The sequence below is a fragment of the Seriola aureovittata genome, chromosome 17 (genome assembly GCF_021018895.1).
Source record: "Seriola aureovittata isolate HTS-2021-v1 ecotype China chromosome 17, ASM2101889v1, whole genome shotgun sequence".
Taxonomy (NCBI): domain Eukaryota; kingdom Metazoa; phylum Chordata; class Actinopteri; order Carangiformes; family Carangidae; genus Seriola; species Seriola aureovittata.
The window spans coordinates 22,653,824-22,671,411 of record NC_079380.1 but is presented as its reverse complement, the minus strand read 5'-3'; the positions used below and the strand labels follow the sequence as shown (position 1 = coordinate 22,671,411).

Below are 17,588 nucleotides of genomic sequence, written 5' to 3'. Positions count from 1 at the left end.
CATGAGCATCTGCTTCAGTCGAGGACTGGTTTGAGTATTAATTTAACAATCTTCTATGTGACAAATATTTTTCTACACATTTTATATACGTCGTATTATCTTAACCTGGTGTGTTCACAAGTCACTAGCCTGGAACAAGCTGTGGATATTCCTATTGTTTTTTTATTTTACAGGAAGCAGCCATAAAACACATTTGCCAATAGGTGTGTCAACTTGATGAAGTGAAGGTGTCACATCAGATGGTGGAAAAGAGTAACCCTTATAGAGCATGATAACACCTGATGGATGGCATCAAAGACAATAGCAAAATTGTTTGGGGCTCACAGGGATCTTAAAATGATAAAGAAATTACCCTCCTTATTGAAAAGTTGACTCACCAACACAATATCATTGTTGAACCACTTGTTTTGACCCATTTGTTTACTTATTCATACCCCGCGTGTATGACGTCATGTTTCCGGTGATAGGGCTCCCTCTGGCGGACAGTTTCGGTACGCGCTCCGCTCCTCCTCCCCTCTCTGATCAACAACCAGCCCGGTGATATCATACGCTGGCTAAACCTCCACACAGAAGCAAAATGGCCGATAGTAAACTAACCGATCATACAGCGTCTGACAGTCATCAAGGGGTTATGCGTGTTTTGTTTACAGCTTGAGAACTACAGTCGCGCTAAAAGGATAGTCGCCTTTCTTCATTTTTTTCTACGATTAACATTTCGCCTTTCGGTGATGTCATTTCTTATTCAATTTAGCCTTGGAAGCCTCGAAGAACTCGCTCGCTAGGCTAGCTACCTTGCTAGCCTGCTAGCGGTAGGTCTGCAAGAATTTTTGCACAGAAGCACTTTATGTCCTATGTGATTCCCGAGGTGAGTTTTGAACATTTAAACGTTATACGTTTTGGTAGCTTTTATAATTTGTGTGATAAATAATGACGTAAATCGTTTCCACCGCTACACAGCCAACAACATTTAGGGTTTCACAGTTTTAGAAGAGCTTCGCTTGTTATGCGTTGCAATGCCGAAGAAAAACGTCACCGAAGTTCGTCGTTTAATTTGGCCCTGTCGACCGTTGGTGCTGATGAACCAGTTTGCTAACAGTCTGTTCACTGACTTGTCAGTAATGTTTCGTGCCCACGTTAAAGTTACGAAACGGAACAGCTAATCGTGTAAATGAAAGGCCTTGTGTTTGAAAACAAGGGGGCATATCTTTAGCCAATATGACGTGCCTGTTGTCCGCAGTCAACTGCGTACAGGTTAGAGCCGTCGCGCGGAGCGACAGAGGCACCTTGCTGTGGGACAGCATATCCCCGCGAGACCCCAGCTCTTCGGGTCACGGCACAGCGCTCAGCCGCTGCTTTAAAGTCGACTAGCATTAGCCATTTGCTTACCCGAGTAAAGCTCTTCTGGTGGACACTAGTAGCTGCACAGCTATTCCTTTCTTGGCCTGTTAGTTATATGAAATCCCGGTCGTTTGCTCCTAATGCTGCTGAAAACATCCACCTTAAATGGTTTCTCACACATTACATAAACTAATTGTGAAAGGTTATGTCAGCTGGTGTATTTTTTTAACAGCGAAGGGTTAAAGCCATTAGTTGTTCAGTTAGCTTACATTAGCGCTGTATGACATGGTGCTAATTATGTGCAGCTTAGCTAACAGAAACACTGGGCCCAGTCGTATTTACAGCTCTGTTATCTGAGATCCCTTTACTTTTCCACATATAAAGCTATCCGGTTTTTCTCAGCAGCCTGTATTATGTTTTGCTTTCTACTAAGACGGCCTCACGTGGCTTGGGTATGAGCTTTGTATTTGCATATTTCAAATACATATGTTTACTTTTTTGGGGCAGGTGTTAGGTCTTGTCCTTGATAACACCGGACAGATCTCGTCATGTACTCACATTAAAGCCAGTATCATCTGGATCATGCTGACTTTACAGTCTCTACTGTAATACAAGAGACCCTGACTTTTCCAGAAATGTAGAGTTTGGAGTCACCGGTCTGTTTGGCTGTTGCCCGTGTTGTTTGTTGGTTGGAATTGCAATCGTTTGCTGGTTAATGAATTATGCAGTGAGAAGCTAGACTACCATGGGCTGTTGTCAAGCTGTCTGCCCCTGGTTAACGTTACAGTCCTTACAACATCGACTGTGTAGGAGTACACTTGGCAGTGATCTGATCACATACACAATATAAATTTGAGTCAAATTGTAAGTGTGTGTGTGTGTGTGTGTGTGAAAAATGTCTTTTTTAGTGAGCATTAAATTACTTTCAGTGTGGCTTGAGGTGTAACATAAATAATTGAATGTGTACATTTATCCTCATAGACAGGAGAATCAGGAAAGGGAACAGTAGTTCATGGAAGACAAGAAAAAGAAGAAAGAAGATAAAAAGAAAAGGGAAACCTCTCAGAAGGTAAACAGTGTCACCAAACATTCACAGCCTGTACATTTAGCAGATAATCACTGTGAGATTGCTGCTTCCATATCATTACCACTTACTTGGCCAGGATTGTTTTTGTTGAATTAGAGCTGATACATCTTTAATTTAATTTGCCTTTTGCAATTTTTACTTTGGTAACTTTAAGTTTTAAAGCTTAGGGCTTTGGCAATGATTTTACCATGTTTGAAGATTGTAAGAATGAGTATCAAATGTAATAGTTTTTATGTTTTCTGTAACAGTTCTTTGCTAGTGTATTTCTCACTTACTCTTGTATGTCTACATAGATTCATGTAGGGATCTGAAAACAAAATTTTCTTGTTGCTTTATCAATTTGCCAGCAGGAACTTCTCCTCTGCTGTATGTCTGACTCAATTATTCTTTATATTTTAGGTGCCAGAACAGAAAATCAAAGGTATGTTTTGTTTCTTTTGTGTTTATCATCACCCTCTACATATATGAATTCTGTGTTTTGTTGTTATATATGTTTTAATCAGCATTACCCAGTTCTTATAAGAATTTCAATGTATTGTGACGACCAAGGGAATTAGTTGTTGCATAGGGTTATGTACATGTTTGCTCACACTACAAAGTTTGGGTGTACCAGTGATTCACACCCTTTGTTATTTGTGTGTTTCAGTGCCAGAATCAGCCAAGCCCTCCTGCTCCCAGCCACTCGCCACCCCAGGCTCAGTGTCCCCCAGCCCTGGCCCTGTTGCCCCCTCATCCCCCAGTCCTGGTGCAGCTGGGGTTTCTGCACAAGTTCCTCCTGGTGGTGGGAACAATGCAAAGCAGCGGACTGCTGTGGCCAACGGACAGCCCTCCTCCTCTCCCTCTGGAAGCCAGAGCTCCCAGCAGCAGCGATACATGTCCAGAGAGGTTCCACCGAGATTTCGCTGCCAGCAGGACCATAAAGTGTTACTGAAGAGGGGCCAGCCACCGCTGTCCTCCATGCTGCTGGGGGGAGGAGGAGGAGGAGGAGGAGGGGAAGGGGGCACAGGAGGAGGCAGTGGCTGGGTAGCCACCCCACCTGTTTCCTCACAGGGAGCAGATAACCCCAATGCAAGCACAGCTGGAGGAGCAGGTGGGTCAATGTCTCAGAGCAAAATAGATTATCACATTTACTATGTAGTCCACTGAGTACCACATGCTACTAACAGTGGTAATCTTCTGTCTTAAAGTAGCAACAGTTGAGTTTATCCAGCAGCCATGGATGGAATTTTACAACAGCACACAATCCATCAGTTGACATTATAATATAAAAGTCACTGAAATTATAGTTGTAAACTTGTACACAACAATAATGATATGCATTCAATGGAAGGACTTGTAATCTGTAGCACTGGGACCACCGATTGGTACGTTCCAGAAATTATTATTCAGTATTGTCGATGCTTGAATTGTCAAAATCAATGGTCTCAATTTTGTCCATATAGATTCCAACCTGGGTTCATCGTCCCCTTCACCCCCCAACTCCTCGTCATCCTCATTATGTGTCGCTGCTCTGTCGTCTTCTTCTACTACTACTACTTCAACTTATGCAAATTCCACATGGGGGGCAGGCTCTGGCAGCCAGTCCTCTTCTCAGGGCTGCGGGAAGGTGATTGTGGATGGGACTGACCTGGAGGATTGGCCAAGCATCCTAGGCGGGGCCAAATTGAGTTCTGACGGGGCTGGAGGAGGGGTGCAGGAGCAAGACTGCCCCAGTAACAACAACAACAGTAGTGCCTCATGGAGTGAGAGAAACATCCAGCAGAAGGGAGGAGCAGTAGGAGGAGGAGCAGGGAACATGGACAATCCTTCCCCACCTCGTTCTTCTCCTCTTCCCTCCTCTTCCTCGCTTAATGAATGTGTTCAGTCAAGTGGTGGTGTGTGGGGCTCTTCCACCTCCTCTCAGGTGGAGGCAGGGCTAGGATCAGCAGCATTTTACAATTCCAAAGTCTCCCATCTTCTTCCTGGGCCTCAGGAGAGCCCTGTGGGTGGCAGCAGCAATGTCCCTGGTGCCAATTTCAACCCCAACGTGAACCCCTCTGCCTGGCCTGCCCTGGTGCAGGGTGGGACGTCAACTTCGGCTAGCGACGGCCTTCCACAACACTCATCCATTACTTCAGCTTCCTCGTTCTCTGCCAGCACCACCCTCATCACCACTCACTCTCTTTCATCTGTGAATCAAACCGGTCTTCATCAGCAGCATACTGAGACAGCTGTGGGGGCCAGGAGTGGAGAACCGCAGCAGCACTTAGGAAACCCAGGGGCGGAGCTGGGTTCAGGTGGGGGAGCACGGGGAGCAGGACCAAATCAAGAAGGTGGGGATGAGAGGGACTGTGGGGTGGCTAGTGTTGAAGAAGAAGGGAATGGTAACCTTTCTGGCTCTTCCTCATTAGCTGCCTCTTCTTCTTGGAGATCCATGCCTCCAGTGTCCTCTGACATCAGTGCAGGTGCATCAAAGGCAGATGGGTGGGGTGGAGGAGGGACTGGAGCTCAGGGGCAGGAAGGGAATGTGTGGGGCTTTGGTAGCCAGGGTGAAAAGGCAGGGTGGGGCAGGGGAAATGATGGTGGCTCAAATACCCCAGTGGTATCTCAGGGAGCGTGGGAAGGAGGCAGTTCAGATGCAGAGTGGGGTGGCACAGCGGGAGGTGTAAGTTCGAGTAACTTAGCAATAGGAAGTGGAAGAGGAGGAGATGGGAGTAGCAGCAACAGCAGCAGCAGTGGAGGCAGCGGGGGTATTGGGGGCAGTGTTTTGCAGGACTCTGCCTCACCAAAGTTGGAAACTATGACAAAAGCTTGGGACAATCAGAAAGGGATGGAAAGTGGGGATGGGGTGGTTGGGGAGTGGGGTGGAGGAGGAGGAGTGCAGGGTGGAGGCACTGGAGGTGGAGGACCATCATCTTCTAGTGGAGGAGGCTCCACAGCTGGAAGTGGTGGAGAAGGGAGCGGTAGCAGTCAGAAGCAGGACCGAGCCTCAGCTGTGCGCCAACGCTCCCTCCAGACCTCCAATGCTGAAGTGGCCTTACTTAGCATGCTCAATCGATCTGACCTGGACCCCAGGGTTCTGTCTAACATGGGCTGGGGGCAGACCCAGATTCGACAGAATGTGGCCTGGGACCTGGACACCACAAAAGGAGTAGGAAACAGAAATGAAAGAAGCACTTCATCTTCCTCTGCATTCTCATCAGCAACCATGAACACTACCACTAGTCGTGGTCCTGGGTACCCGTCTAACACAAGTTCAGTAACTAATGATCCATCTTCTGGCAGTCACACGACCAGTCTAAACTCTGGCCCTGCTACAGTGAAGGAAGGCTGGGATGGTGGTGCAACACAGACCACTTGTGGTCCTCACATGCCTGGTAGCACTATAAGGAAGCCAGGGATGCCAGAAGAAGATAGGGAGGGCAACCCAGGAAAGGCAGCTGGAGGCTGGGGTGAGCACCCACCTGAAAACCAGGGCAAAGGATGGGGGACTGAAGAACAACAATGGAGGGAACACAGAGGAGGAGGAGGGAACAGGAGAGACATTGGAGAACAGGGTAGTGGTTGGGCAGATGGTCCAGAGGATAAAGGGACTGGGGGGTGGAAGGGGACTGGAAGAGGGGAGGCAGGTGGGTGGGGAGGAGATTGGGGAAAGAGAGACTCTACACCTGGAAGTGGGTGGGGAAGCGATGGACGAAACAGAGGTGGAAACAACTCTGATGAGGGATCTTCCTGGGGCAATTTGGATGAAGGGGGATCTCAACGAGGAGGATGGGGAGGGGGAGATGTGGGTGGAGGCAAATCCCACCAGGACTGGGGGAGTGCCAAACCCCACACAGCATCAGCACAGATACCAAACAGCCAAGTGGCACCAATGAAAGCCCCAAATCAACAGCAGCACCAATCACAGGGCCAGCAGCCACCAGGAGGTCCCATGCAAGGAGGGTGGAACAGCCGGTCCACTGTTGGAGGTGGAGGTGGAGGTGGAGGTCCACCATCCAAGAATCAGAACCAAAGTTCGGGCTGGACTTCTGGCCCGATCCCCCAAATCTCTGGAGGTGGGGGGGAAACCCTGGAGCCCAGTGGCTGGGAAGAACCCTCCCCTCAGTCCATCAGTCGCAAAATGGAAATCGACGATGGCACTTCAGCCTGGGGAGACCCAACCCGCTACAACAGTAAGAATGTGAACTTGTGGGACAAGAACAGTGCTACGCCCAGCCAAAGCCACAGTCAACCGCCCCCACCACCACCATCCATGCAGCAGCAACCACCTAGAAGGCAGCAGGCGATGCAGCATAGCAGGGACACAAACCCTGGCAATGCTACAGTGGGTAAGCAGAAGTTGTGCCATTACAAATAAGTTTGCACTTGGCAAGTTACCATTATTTTTTTTATGCCCTTGATTCCATCTCACAGAAACAGGCTGCAGAGCACCAAGATATTTGCTTATGTCAGCCTCATTGAGTATAGTATCACACAATTAACTTGACATTTTTTCTTTGGCACATCTAAAAGGTAGTATTCAATTTCATCAATCTCCCATGTCCAGGTATGTGGGGAGGAGGTGCACAATCTGTGGATAATGGTACAGCTGCGTGGGGCCAGACGTCAGATGCAGCAACAGGTTGGGGGGATCCAGATGAACCCAGCAAAGCTTCCGGCTGGGGTAACCCTTCACCCAACCCTGGCAAACCTAGTAAGAAGAGTAATTCTATATATTACAATATCTGAATTCTCAGTTCTCCCTTATCCATAACATTTCAAGACATGATGCCGAGTCTCAAACAAAGCGACATTACACATCTCTCAGTTTGAAAGGGAGTCAGCATTTTTCAAAACACAACTTTCAAACAGATGGAATCTTTAGAAATGGCCGCCAACGTTATCGTAACCATCTGCTTTGTTTTTGCTGCAGGCACTAAGTCAATGGAAAGCTGGGGTGGGAAAGGAGAAGGCTCCGTGGCAGCCTCCCGTCACCCCAGCTGGGATGAGGAAGATGACGGCGGTGGAGGGGTCTGGAACAGCACTGGCTCCCAGGGAAGCAGCTCCTCCTTCAACTCAGGAGGTTGGGGTCAGACTCATGGAGGAAAGAGAGGCAACATCAAGGTAGCGAACAGGACATTCTCGAACACACAAACAATTTTATATGGCCTTTCTTTGGTTCATTGTATTAAGGCAAAGAAGCTCTGATTTTGTTTTGTAACTTTCCCCAATACAGTCATTTGTTCTTTTTTATTTTCTTTTTTATTTGACTGACAATAATGTTTGAATTTCTTTCCTAAAGAGTGGAGGCGGGGACAGTTGGATGAACCCAGTGTCACGGCAGTTTTCAAACATGGGTCTTCTGGTAAGATGTCAATTCACTAAAAAAGAATCAGCACTTACAATGACCCATATTGATCAAATCATTATGTGGATGGATTATATTGTTTCTATCCTATGAATGAGTGCAAGGCCACTAAATGACTTTGTTCTTTCCTAGGGGGATGACCCAAATGATGACAAAAAGATGGAAGTCGATAAGAGAGGTATAACTGACTATAATGGAGAGATGCGAAGGGGAGGAAGAGGTGGAGGAGGTTACCGTATGCCTAGTTCCAAAGACATGGGTCCTGTCGACATGGGGCCGTATGGTGAAAAGGTAAGAGTTGTTTTTTTGTCCTAACTTGTGTTAAGTCAGTTTATAGACATTTTCATTTTGTATTCATTTTGATATTTATATCAACAATATCTGCTGCATGGGTGTGAAATTCTATGTCAGGTGTGAGTTGTGCTAACTGGAGGACTGTTGTATGGTTTCCGTTGAACTTCAGATGGGTGGCCACGGAGTGTTTGTTGGAAGTGGCGGAGGGATGCCTCCGCCTCGAGGGATGCACCAACCTGGCATGCATCCGATGAACCCCTCCCAGGGGTTACGTGCTCAAGTGCCTCATCAGTTCCTGTCTGCTCAGGTCTGTTGTCTGCTGTCAGGACGAATGTTGTATCTAGGAGAGATGGATGTTGACTTCACAAAAACAAAAGTTTTCGTTAGTTATAAGATTTTATTACAAAATAATCTACTTTACCCTTTTTTGCTTCCTGTGTACTGTGCCATAACTGTTTATTCCTGGTCACGCCAAACAGGAAATGACACCTTAGCTGTCTAATTCATCTGGCCTGACACAGTAATGAGCCCCACACTTGTTGCATCTTGAAGTCTCTTGGCTTTATGAGATGCAGCTGCTCAAAATTGGAAAGTGTTCTGGCTTAGTCTGTGGACATAAACATTTCTAATAAATCCAAGATTCAATCCTGTTTTCATTTAGAAAAAACCCTCAGAAAGAAAGTTCTTAGAGGACAAAGTCACGCCCACACAGTCTTTCATTTGTGCTCACTTTATTAACAACATTTCAGTTCCCAGTTTGTCATTTAGACAAACGGCACCATTCATATATTCACTGAAGGCTTTCCCTGGGGAAAGAGCTGCCAGCAACACTCTCCGGTGTGCATACAAGTTAGAGTCAATAAGCTCTTCAAATATAAAAAACAAACCTGATGCTAAGCTCTTCGTAAGTAAACATAATAGGAAACGTTAATATTATAGAAAGTATGTTCACATCATAAAAAGGCCCTTTAAGGACATTAGAAAATAACTTTTTTTTACAGATCAGTTTCATATTGCACAATCTAACCTAAAAACACAAAAAAGTTTAATAGTCACAAAACTCTAAAATCATTTATATCAAAAAAGAAAACACAAGTAAAATGCCAGAACCAAGACTTCTTACTGTGCAAGAACTGTTTTGAAATGGTTAAATAATGAATTTAAATATATTTAGTCATTCATAAATTTTGAATGAATGTTTCTCATATTACTCCATCCGAGTGTCTGTATCAACAGCCACATATAAATCAATTCCTGTGACGTGCAGGTGCCGGGTCCTATGCTGAAGCAGATGCCCTCTCCTGGCGGCAGCGTGGGTGGAGTGGTTGGAGGAGTGGGAGGTGTCGGCAGCGTAGGAAGTGTCGGAGGGGTCGGAGGGGTCGGTGGTGTCGGAGGAGGAGTGTTCCCTCCTCAGATTTCCCCACAGCAGCTAGCAATGCTTAGCAACATTTACCCCCACATGCAGCAGTTTCATCTGGTACGTTGAAATAAATATTTCATTGCAGACTACCTTTGTGTGAATATCTTAAATCACATGGTGAATTATAGTAATCCCACCCCTACTAGCAGTACTCACAGTATCTGTACGTGCTGTGGTCACCTCCATATCTGACCCTTTCTCCCCACCACCACACAGGCCTGTCAGCTCCTGATACAACAGCAGCAACAGCAGCAGCAGCTCTTGCAGAACCAGAGGAAGTTCCCTCAGCCTCAGCCTCTCAGGCAGCAGCCAGACCCGCAGCAGGTGAGCATGATAATATTCTACACACAGACGTACCCCTCGATCATGTAGACGAGAACATATATTATTCTAAACATTGGTAAATAAAGAGTTTATTTATCAAGACAATTTGGGAACACTTGCTGTACTTTGCAGTTATTCTAATAGGGATTTATTTTCTTGAATCACGCCGTTAGCTTGCAAGGATTATGGCTATTCTGCAGCAGCAGAGACAGCATCAGCAAGGTGGAGTTGGAGGAGCTGCAGCAGGAGGAGGGAGCTCCAAACTGTCCCCCTCTCACCTGGGAGGAAGCCTATCCAAACAGCCCATGGTAGACCCTCTTCCACATCCTGGAATGGGGGGTCCCTTATCAGACCTTCATGCCAAAACACAAGGGATGTACTCTGGTGAGTCTAATGAGCAAAATGTTTGTGGGTTAGAACGATGCAGTCGGCTGTTTAGGTAACTTTAAATAAAACTGGTATATGGTTTTGTTTACTTTTATTTACTTAAAGTGTGCCCTAGGATAATTTCATACAGCTACACCCACCTCTCAGTATCCTGTAGCTGTCTAATTAGTGTAAACACTGACCTCCTCTCAGGGCTTGCCCCCGGTGGTAACCTGTCAGGACTCGAGCTCGGTCCCATGATGGGAGGAATGAAAGACACGGGAGGACAGCAGTCCCGCTTCAAATGGATGATGGAGGGACACTCCCCAGCTCCCTCTCCCCCTGACACAACCCTTCACAAGAATGGTGGGTAAACAGATGGTTCATAACCGGATGTTTGCGAATTTCGCACTTTGGGAGAGCTCACCTCCCAGGCTGCTGTCTGGTGTTAACTGTGCCGGTAATCACCTTCATTCACAATGTCGGTCGAAGAGACGTATTCATTTCAATCTGTGTGACCTCATTTCTCTCTCGTGTGCCATTCTGAAGGCCCTTTACCCAGTGCTATAAAGGTGAGAGGAGGATCCCCTTACTCCCAGTATGAAATGCTGGGCGGTGATGGTTTAGGGATTCCCCCACAGGGCCCTGCAGACAGCTGGCACCGAACCCCTGGCAGTAAAATGGGCAACAAACCTGCCACATCAAGCTGGCCTCCAGGTAAATATATATACGTCTTTCTCTGCAACTTGATAACACAGGGAAGAAATAGACAATGAAAAGCAAACTCATTACATTAATTTGCTCCTAATTTTATGAACATTTTATGGGTTAAAGATAAGAGGGGACTTGATCAAATGTTCCTCAAATAAACAAATACAATTACAGCAATAAACACACAGCCACATGTTCTTGTGGTGTTTGATTTGAAAAGTAGCAGTAGCATGATAGCATTTCATTTCAATCACTCAATATGTTTTCTGTTGTCCGATGACAGAGTTCCAGCCCGGTGTGCCCTGGAAGGGAATCCAGAGTAGTGGGGACCCCGAGTCTGACCCCTACATGACCCCCGGTAGTGTTCTCGGCTCCCCAGGACCCCCGAGCCTCAATGACTCTGACCACCAGTTACTGCGAGACAACATAGGTATTTGACTAAATGTGCCCAATATTTCGATGAGCTTAGCTGCTGATTTTAGCACTTAAAGAGTAAATAAATCTCAAAAAAAATTAGCGTTGTATCGACAGAAGTTCCAACTCTGTCCCAGATAAAAGCAATAGATTACAGGGGGGTTAGTTTTGTAATGGCAGCAACAGAATGAAGCTGAACGACTGATTGAGAGCGTTTTTTTGGGTTTTTTTTTTTTTTTTTAATATTCCTGTCTAATCTATTATACAGCTGAAGGTGCAGTTGTTAACAGAGCACATTATATTGAGGATTAAGGCTAAACAATAAATCTGTTCACCACTAACCGTTACCACTGTAAAAGCGTGGACGTTTTAAATGGGGAATAATGATACTCAATCCTGTTCCCTGAATTATTAACACCAAAGATTTCAGTCAGACTTTTCCCAGGAACCTTGGAATGCCAAACTGATAATTAGATTTCCAGTTTAGCTTCTTATCACCACCCTGTTTAATGAACATCAGCTGATCCAACTCAATTAAAATGCCATAAGGCTTAACTTGCTTAACGATTCTAAAGTTATTTTTGGCTGGGCCGGCGCCACATCCGTGACTGAGTGAGTGATGAAGTTTACACGATTGGTCGACCAAGTGTTTGGACTTCTTCCATTGGCCATTGCTCTTTCAAAATGATTTGGTTTGGGCATTGTGTTGTGTCATCATGGAGCATTTACAGCGACAACAGTTTTAAACCACAGTATTTTCTCTAACTGTGAGCAGGGCCTGTACTTCACCTGCAGAAGGTAACAGGCCTTTATTTACAGCAGGCTTGTATTAGAGGCAGGCCTTTATTTCTAATTCCCTCTGTTTGATATGTAGAATTCATCAGACCAGTAGTTTAGTATGATGCTTTGTTTTGATCCTCTCCTGTTAAAGTTACTACATTATGCGTTAATACAAACGCAACACTTCCTGTAAATGTTTCAAACTAAATGCCCTCTAGTGTTTCAGTGGACAGAAACCCTTTGTTTCTTAACGGGGCTTTTATTGCTGTGCTGACATGCTGCAGTGAGGGTATTGTCTAATTTTCAGTTGCTGATGTTTCTGATTTTTCAACTGGCCCATCAATGGTGGCGGCTCATTGGGATCTAGTCCGACAATGGAACAATCTCTAGGGCAAACAACAATAAAATCAGAAACGGACTCTATGTCAGTGCTCGCACTCATGTGACAATAGCCTGTTTATTTTCACATTATCGGCACGTTGTGCTATTGCTTTTTGAGATTGCATTAGCATTTAACCCGTTTGCTGTGTACGATCACATTCCCCACGTGACCACATGAGCAAAGGACAAGGTACATGGTCAGACGGGGGAAGAAATTCTGACCTAGATTTATGATTGATATGATTTTTTTTTTTTTTTTTTTGATGAATCGCACCCTGCGCACACACATCCATAGTCCAGCCGCACACTAGGTTTATACCTATTCTTGTTTGTATATTGTTGCCTTATTTCTGGAAGAATAAGTATCTTCCACTCACTGACTCTCCATTGTGAAAACACACATGCACAAAGTCAGGCATGTAGAAGAAGAAAGTGGGGCCATGTTTTTTATATATATATATATATATATATATATATATATATATATATATATATATATATATATTTATTATTATTATTATTATTAATTTATCTTTATTGTGACCAAATACTTGAAAACATGCTCCAGCACCATTTATTGACAGGAAGTTACTGATCAAAGGTTTGACAAACAGTGTTCCTCACACACTGTCTGCAGTCCAGCTGTACCTTGGTTTACCTTGTAATGTTCTTGTAGGGCCAAACCCCTCCCTCAACACCTCGCTGCCTTCACCTGGTGCCTGGCCCTACAGTGCCTCAGACAGCCCCCTCAGCAATGCACACAGCACAGGTATGTTTTAATTTGTTCGATTATGATATACTATTGATTTTCTTTTGCATTTTGACCTGAATCTCCTTCATCTCATTAGCTCAGTTGTTGTTTGATTTTATTTCTGTTACTGTTATTGTGTTTGTGATGAGTTTAACTGCTGTACAAGTTGTCTTTTCTGCACAGATGCCTCAGGAGTTAGCTGTTCTGTGTCCTCTCCACTCCCAGTTTTGTTTGTCAAAACTCATTTTCCCCCTCTTTCTCCCACCCTCTCCATATCCTCCTCAGGAAAGTACTCGGAGTACAAGCCCAGCTGGCCCCCAGAGCCCATCGGACAAAACAAGTTATGGAAGACCAATCGCAACAGCTCGCAGCTGCCACGCCCCCCTCCTGGCTTAACTAATCAGAAGCAGGCCTCGCCCTCCCCATGGGGCAGTGGAGGCCCACGGTTGGCCCGGAGCTGGGGAGGAGGTGGGATGAATCAAGAGTCGAGATTTGGGCCAGGTACTGTTTTACGAGAAAAGATTAGATTATTTCATAACCATTTGTCAACTTATCACTTAACTGCTGCACATACTGTGTAGAGAAATCTTTTCGGTATCATGAAACCAAGTATTAAAGTTGTCTTTATGTAAATAAGGTAAAACATCAGTGTAACCTCTGTTTGTCATCAACATCCCTCCATTTGTTTCATTCTTGTCTTCTTTTCTGTTTGTCTTTTGAAGGCTCAGCTTGGAGCGATGGTGTGGCCTCCAGAGGCAGCTGCTGGCTGCTGCTGAGCAACCTGACCCCTCAGGTAAAGGAGTGAGACTAAAGATACTAAAGGGACAATTTTCAGGGATTTTGTAGCAACAGTGAACTCAGATTGTTATCACTGTCACCGCTAGTAAACCTGCTGTTTGTAAACTGAAATGACGCAGAAGGGTGAGGTAAAGATGTGACATAAGTAAACTGTACGAGCAGCGTAGAATTACAATGTTCTTAAAACCCTTCATCACAGCAGAATTTGTCATGGCGGTAAAGTAAAACTGCTTCCCAGACAAACTGGTCAGGGTTTGAAGTTGAAAAGCATTAAACCTCTGTGCTCATTCATCTGTATTCCCCTTCAGTCTGTCTTATGCAAATTAGACAGAATGATGCGTGACCCATCTGTAATTGGATTGTGAAGTTGGATGAGCCATTTAATCAATTAGGGTCTGTACAAGTGACACTGGCATGACACCGCCCTGCGAAAAGGAATGAAAAGAAAATGTTTAATTATAAGTCTGGACAAATTTTTGTTTTAGGCATAAAGGTTTTGTTTTTTACCGTTATCAATTCGGTCTTATCAGCGCTGTTGTAAACAGGCTCATAAGACTGTCTTACTGTAACAGGATTACAGACCAATAAAGCCACAGTGTTCAGTCTCACCACATTATTTATTAATTCAGGATTCTTCATACACATAACTATCGTTGTGAAACCTCCTAGATTCCCTGACCTTTCTCTGTCCCCATAATTGATGACTCAAGATTGCGGACAATTACTCTAGCTTTGTCACATCACACACACACACACACTAAATCTTTTACACTTAACCTTTATCATGCTTTCCCTGTAGATCGATGGCTCCACACTGAGGACTATCTGCATGCAGCATGGCCCCCTGCTGACCTTCCACCTCGGCCTGACCCAGGGCAGTGCTCTGATTCGCTACAGCAGCCGGCAGGAAGCAGCCAAGGCCCAGGGTGCACTGCACATGTAGGTTAACCTGTAACCTCACTAATACACATATACTTAACATTGCACACGTTGCTGTTGATCTATAGAGCCTTGACTTGTCTCTTCCTCTCAGGTGTGTTCTGGGCAACACCACAATCCTGGCGGAGTTCGTGAGTGAGGAAGAAGTCGCTCGCTATTTTGCACATTCCCAGGCCGGAGGGGCAGAGGGAGCCAGCTCAGGAGGGGCCGCGGCCGGTGGGACGCAGGGCTCATCTGGAACAGGCCCCGTTGTGGCCAGCAGTGGAGGTAGCTCCCCAGGGAGTGAGCGGGCGGCAGCGGGCACAACTTCAGGTGGAAATGGAAATGGTGGTGGAGGAGGGGAAAGTGGAGCAGCGGTTCTCAGTAGTGTGCGGTCCTCCGGCTCTGGTTGGCAAAGTCTCGATGGTACAGGCAGTTCTTCAGAAACCTCTTCAGCCCAAGGACCTGGGCTGGGGATATTTTCCCAGTGGAGCACCAATGGGTCTGGGGAGGGAGGAGGTGTCGGGGGAGTAGAGGCTGGGAGGTCTGGGCTCTGGGGGGGCATGACTGCTGGATACCCCAGCAGCAGCCTGTGGGGGGCACCGCAAATGGAGGAAAGGCACCAAATGGACAGCCCTGCCGCTTTGTTACCTGGCGACCTGCTGGGAGGAGGAGCTGATTCCATCTGATCCCCTCCATTTGTACGTGTAGGTTTGGACACACTGATACAACATACACTGGGATACATATGTACTTACTATAGCACACACACAAACACATTTACATGGTATGCATATTAATGTACTACACATATACCACATGTGCATACATATACATGGTATGCATATTAATGTGCACACACACAAAGCAGAAATGTGAGACATGCTTACACACATTCTTGTGGCCAGACTTAAGCTATTATATAAACAAATGCAGGGACTGTTAGATGTGTATACAGCCTTTTTCCACAGATGAAGATTTCAACTGCTTAGACTTGAAACCTGAAAAAGAATGAAAAGTCAGTTGGTCTGAAAGACTTGACTGGATTGCTATGTGCTTAGTAAATAGGGGACTTTTCAGCAGATTTACATACACATGCACACACCAAATACAGACAAGCCTTCAGACAGATGGGCACTGTAAACAGCATTACCTTCATCGTATAAGAGAACTTAAAACTACTACATGATGTGAGGTTAAAGTGCAGTTTGTATTCACGTCCCCTTAAAGATGGAGACCGAATCCAAACACATGCAAACAGCTCTGATTGACAACAGAACTGTAACTTACTGTGTATGTTAAGTTTGTTTTTCTGTTTGTTTGTATGTATGGTTTTAATTTTTGAACAGTGAAAATATTGAAAAATGTCATTGTTCTGTTTTCAAAATGCTGACCTCCTACTGTTGTATCTCACGCACTCTTTCTCTGTTATTCTCTCTTGAACATGTTTGTTACTGTTGCAGTGATAAATGTTAAATTGCTGGCAGTTTGAGGCTATGTTGCATTTCTCCATGTGTCGATACTGCGCGCAGTGTCATACACATTATATGGACATGAGTATGAGTGAGACTGAGACCAAGTAAGTGGATTAAACCACCACAGTTGTTGTGCGTGTGTGTGAATGTGAGGATAATGTGTGTGTGCATGTTACTGCCTGTCATAATGTGGGCAAGGCTGCTTACTATACAGAAGGTCTATACAAAATGTTTTGAGTGCATTCGATATACTGCTGACTGTGTGTTAAGAAATATTGGCACTAATGCTTTTTTCTCATTTGAAGTTGTTTTTTTAGCAGACTTGTCTTTTTTATTGTCCGACCTGCAATAATAAAAAAAAAAAAAAAAAGAACATTTTAATGACACAAAGAGCTGAAGGCATACGCGTTGAGAAAATGGACATGCCAAATCTTATCAAACTGTGTGGAGTGGGAGGGAGGGGTGGGACGGGTTGTTTACAGATGCAGAGTAAGAGTTACCGTACGTTTTTAATGTTCTGTTGTTGTGTATTCGTTTTAAATTAAGACAGGCTTTAACACTCCTGTTCAGTGTTTTCGTTTTGAGATTTTACAAAGGAAAAATTTATTTAAACAAATGAGAACAAGATTAATAAAGATGAAAGTATTGGCTTCTAAATTTGCCCTTGTGTTCATTTTTTCTAATTTATTTTGTGTGTGAACCCAGGTTTCTGGATTTGGGTTAAAAGCACTTTGAAGTTTTTTTCCATGTTGATCCAGTCATAGTTTGAAACTGGTCGTTGCCTGTTCCTCTGTTGATGTCTGATGTTACAGTGATGAGTATGTCAAAGAAACTACATTAAGGTGGAATGACTGTTCAGAGACTGGGCCACAACAAAACAAGCCAGGATGTCCATCTGTCACCCTCTCATTACCATCCACAAACCAATCCTATTTAACACCCACGTCATCCTGCTGTAAGCCACTGCTTACTGTATGAAATTATTTTCCTTCTCTGGTGCAACTGTGAGTTCTCACTGTGTGAAGTGGGTACCGTTCCCCACAGAAACAATATTACAGACCACTTCTTTTGTCCAGAGATAAAAGCCCCGATTTAAAGGATTTCACAACACTTTGTGACAGGACCATTAATCCTGGATAGTTTGGGCCTCAAATTGAGTCACAGACGATGCAGGTGTGTACTGCAGGAAAAGTGAGATTTCA

General features: G+C 44.9%; 1 protein-coding gene across 1 annotated transcript; it reads left to right on the top strand.

Moving 5' to 3' along the window:
- Nucleotides 1-564: 564 nt before the first annotated feature.
- LOC130185092 (trinucleotide repeat-containing gene 6B protein-like) lies at nucleotides 565-17,043 on the top strand. The gene is made up of 21 exons (XM_056401341.1): nucleotides 565-865; nucleotides 2,320-2,407; nucleotides 2,825-2,846; nucleotides 3,072-3,515; nucleotides 3,868-6,735; nucleotides 6,954-7,100; nucleotides 7,320-7,510; nucleotides 7,689-7,751; nucleotides 7,887-8,045; nucleotides 8,218-8,355; nucleotides 9,316-9,525; nucleotides 9,685-9,792; nucleotides 9,966-10,176; nucleotides 10,372-10,524; nucleotides 10,708-10,875; nucleotides 11,153-11,299; nucleotides 13,121-13,213; nucleotides 13,481-13,696; nucleotides 13,918-13,988; nucleotides 14,793-14,932; nucleotides 15,027-17,043. Exons 2-21 carry the CDS (start codon nucleotides 2,351-2,353, stop codon nucleotides 15,598-15,600), a joined length of 6,180 nt encoding a protein of 2,059 aa, XP_056257316.1. The 5' UTR covers nucleotides 565-865; nucleotides 2,320-2,350; the 3' UTR covers nucleotides 15,601-17,043.
- Nucleotides 17,044-17,588: the final 545 nt, after the last annotated feature.

Coding starts and splice junctions, on each gene's coding strand:
- LOC130185092 (XM_056401341.1), top strand. CDS start 2,351: ATGGAAGACAAGAAAAAGAAGAAAGAAGATAAAAAGAAAAGGGAAACC. Junction 9,526..9,684: donor ACATGCAGCAGTTTCATCTG/GTACGTTGAAAT, acceptor ACCACCACACAG/GCCTGTCAGCTCCTGATACA. Junction 13,697..13,917: donor AGAGTCGAGATTTGGGCCAG/GTACTGTTTTAC, acceptor TGTCTTTTGAAG/GCTCAGCTTGGAGCGATGGT.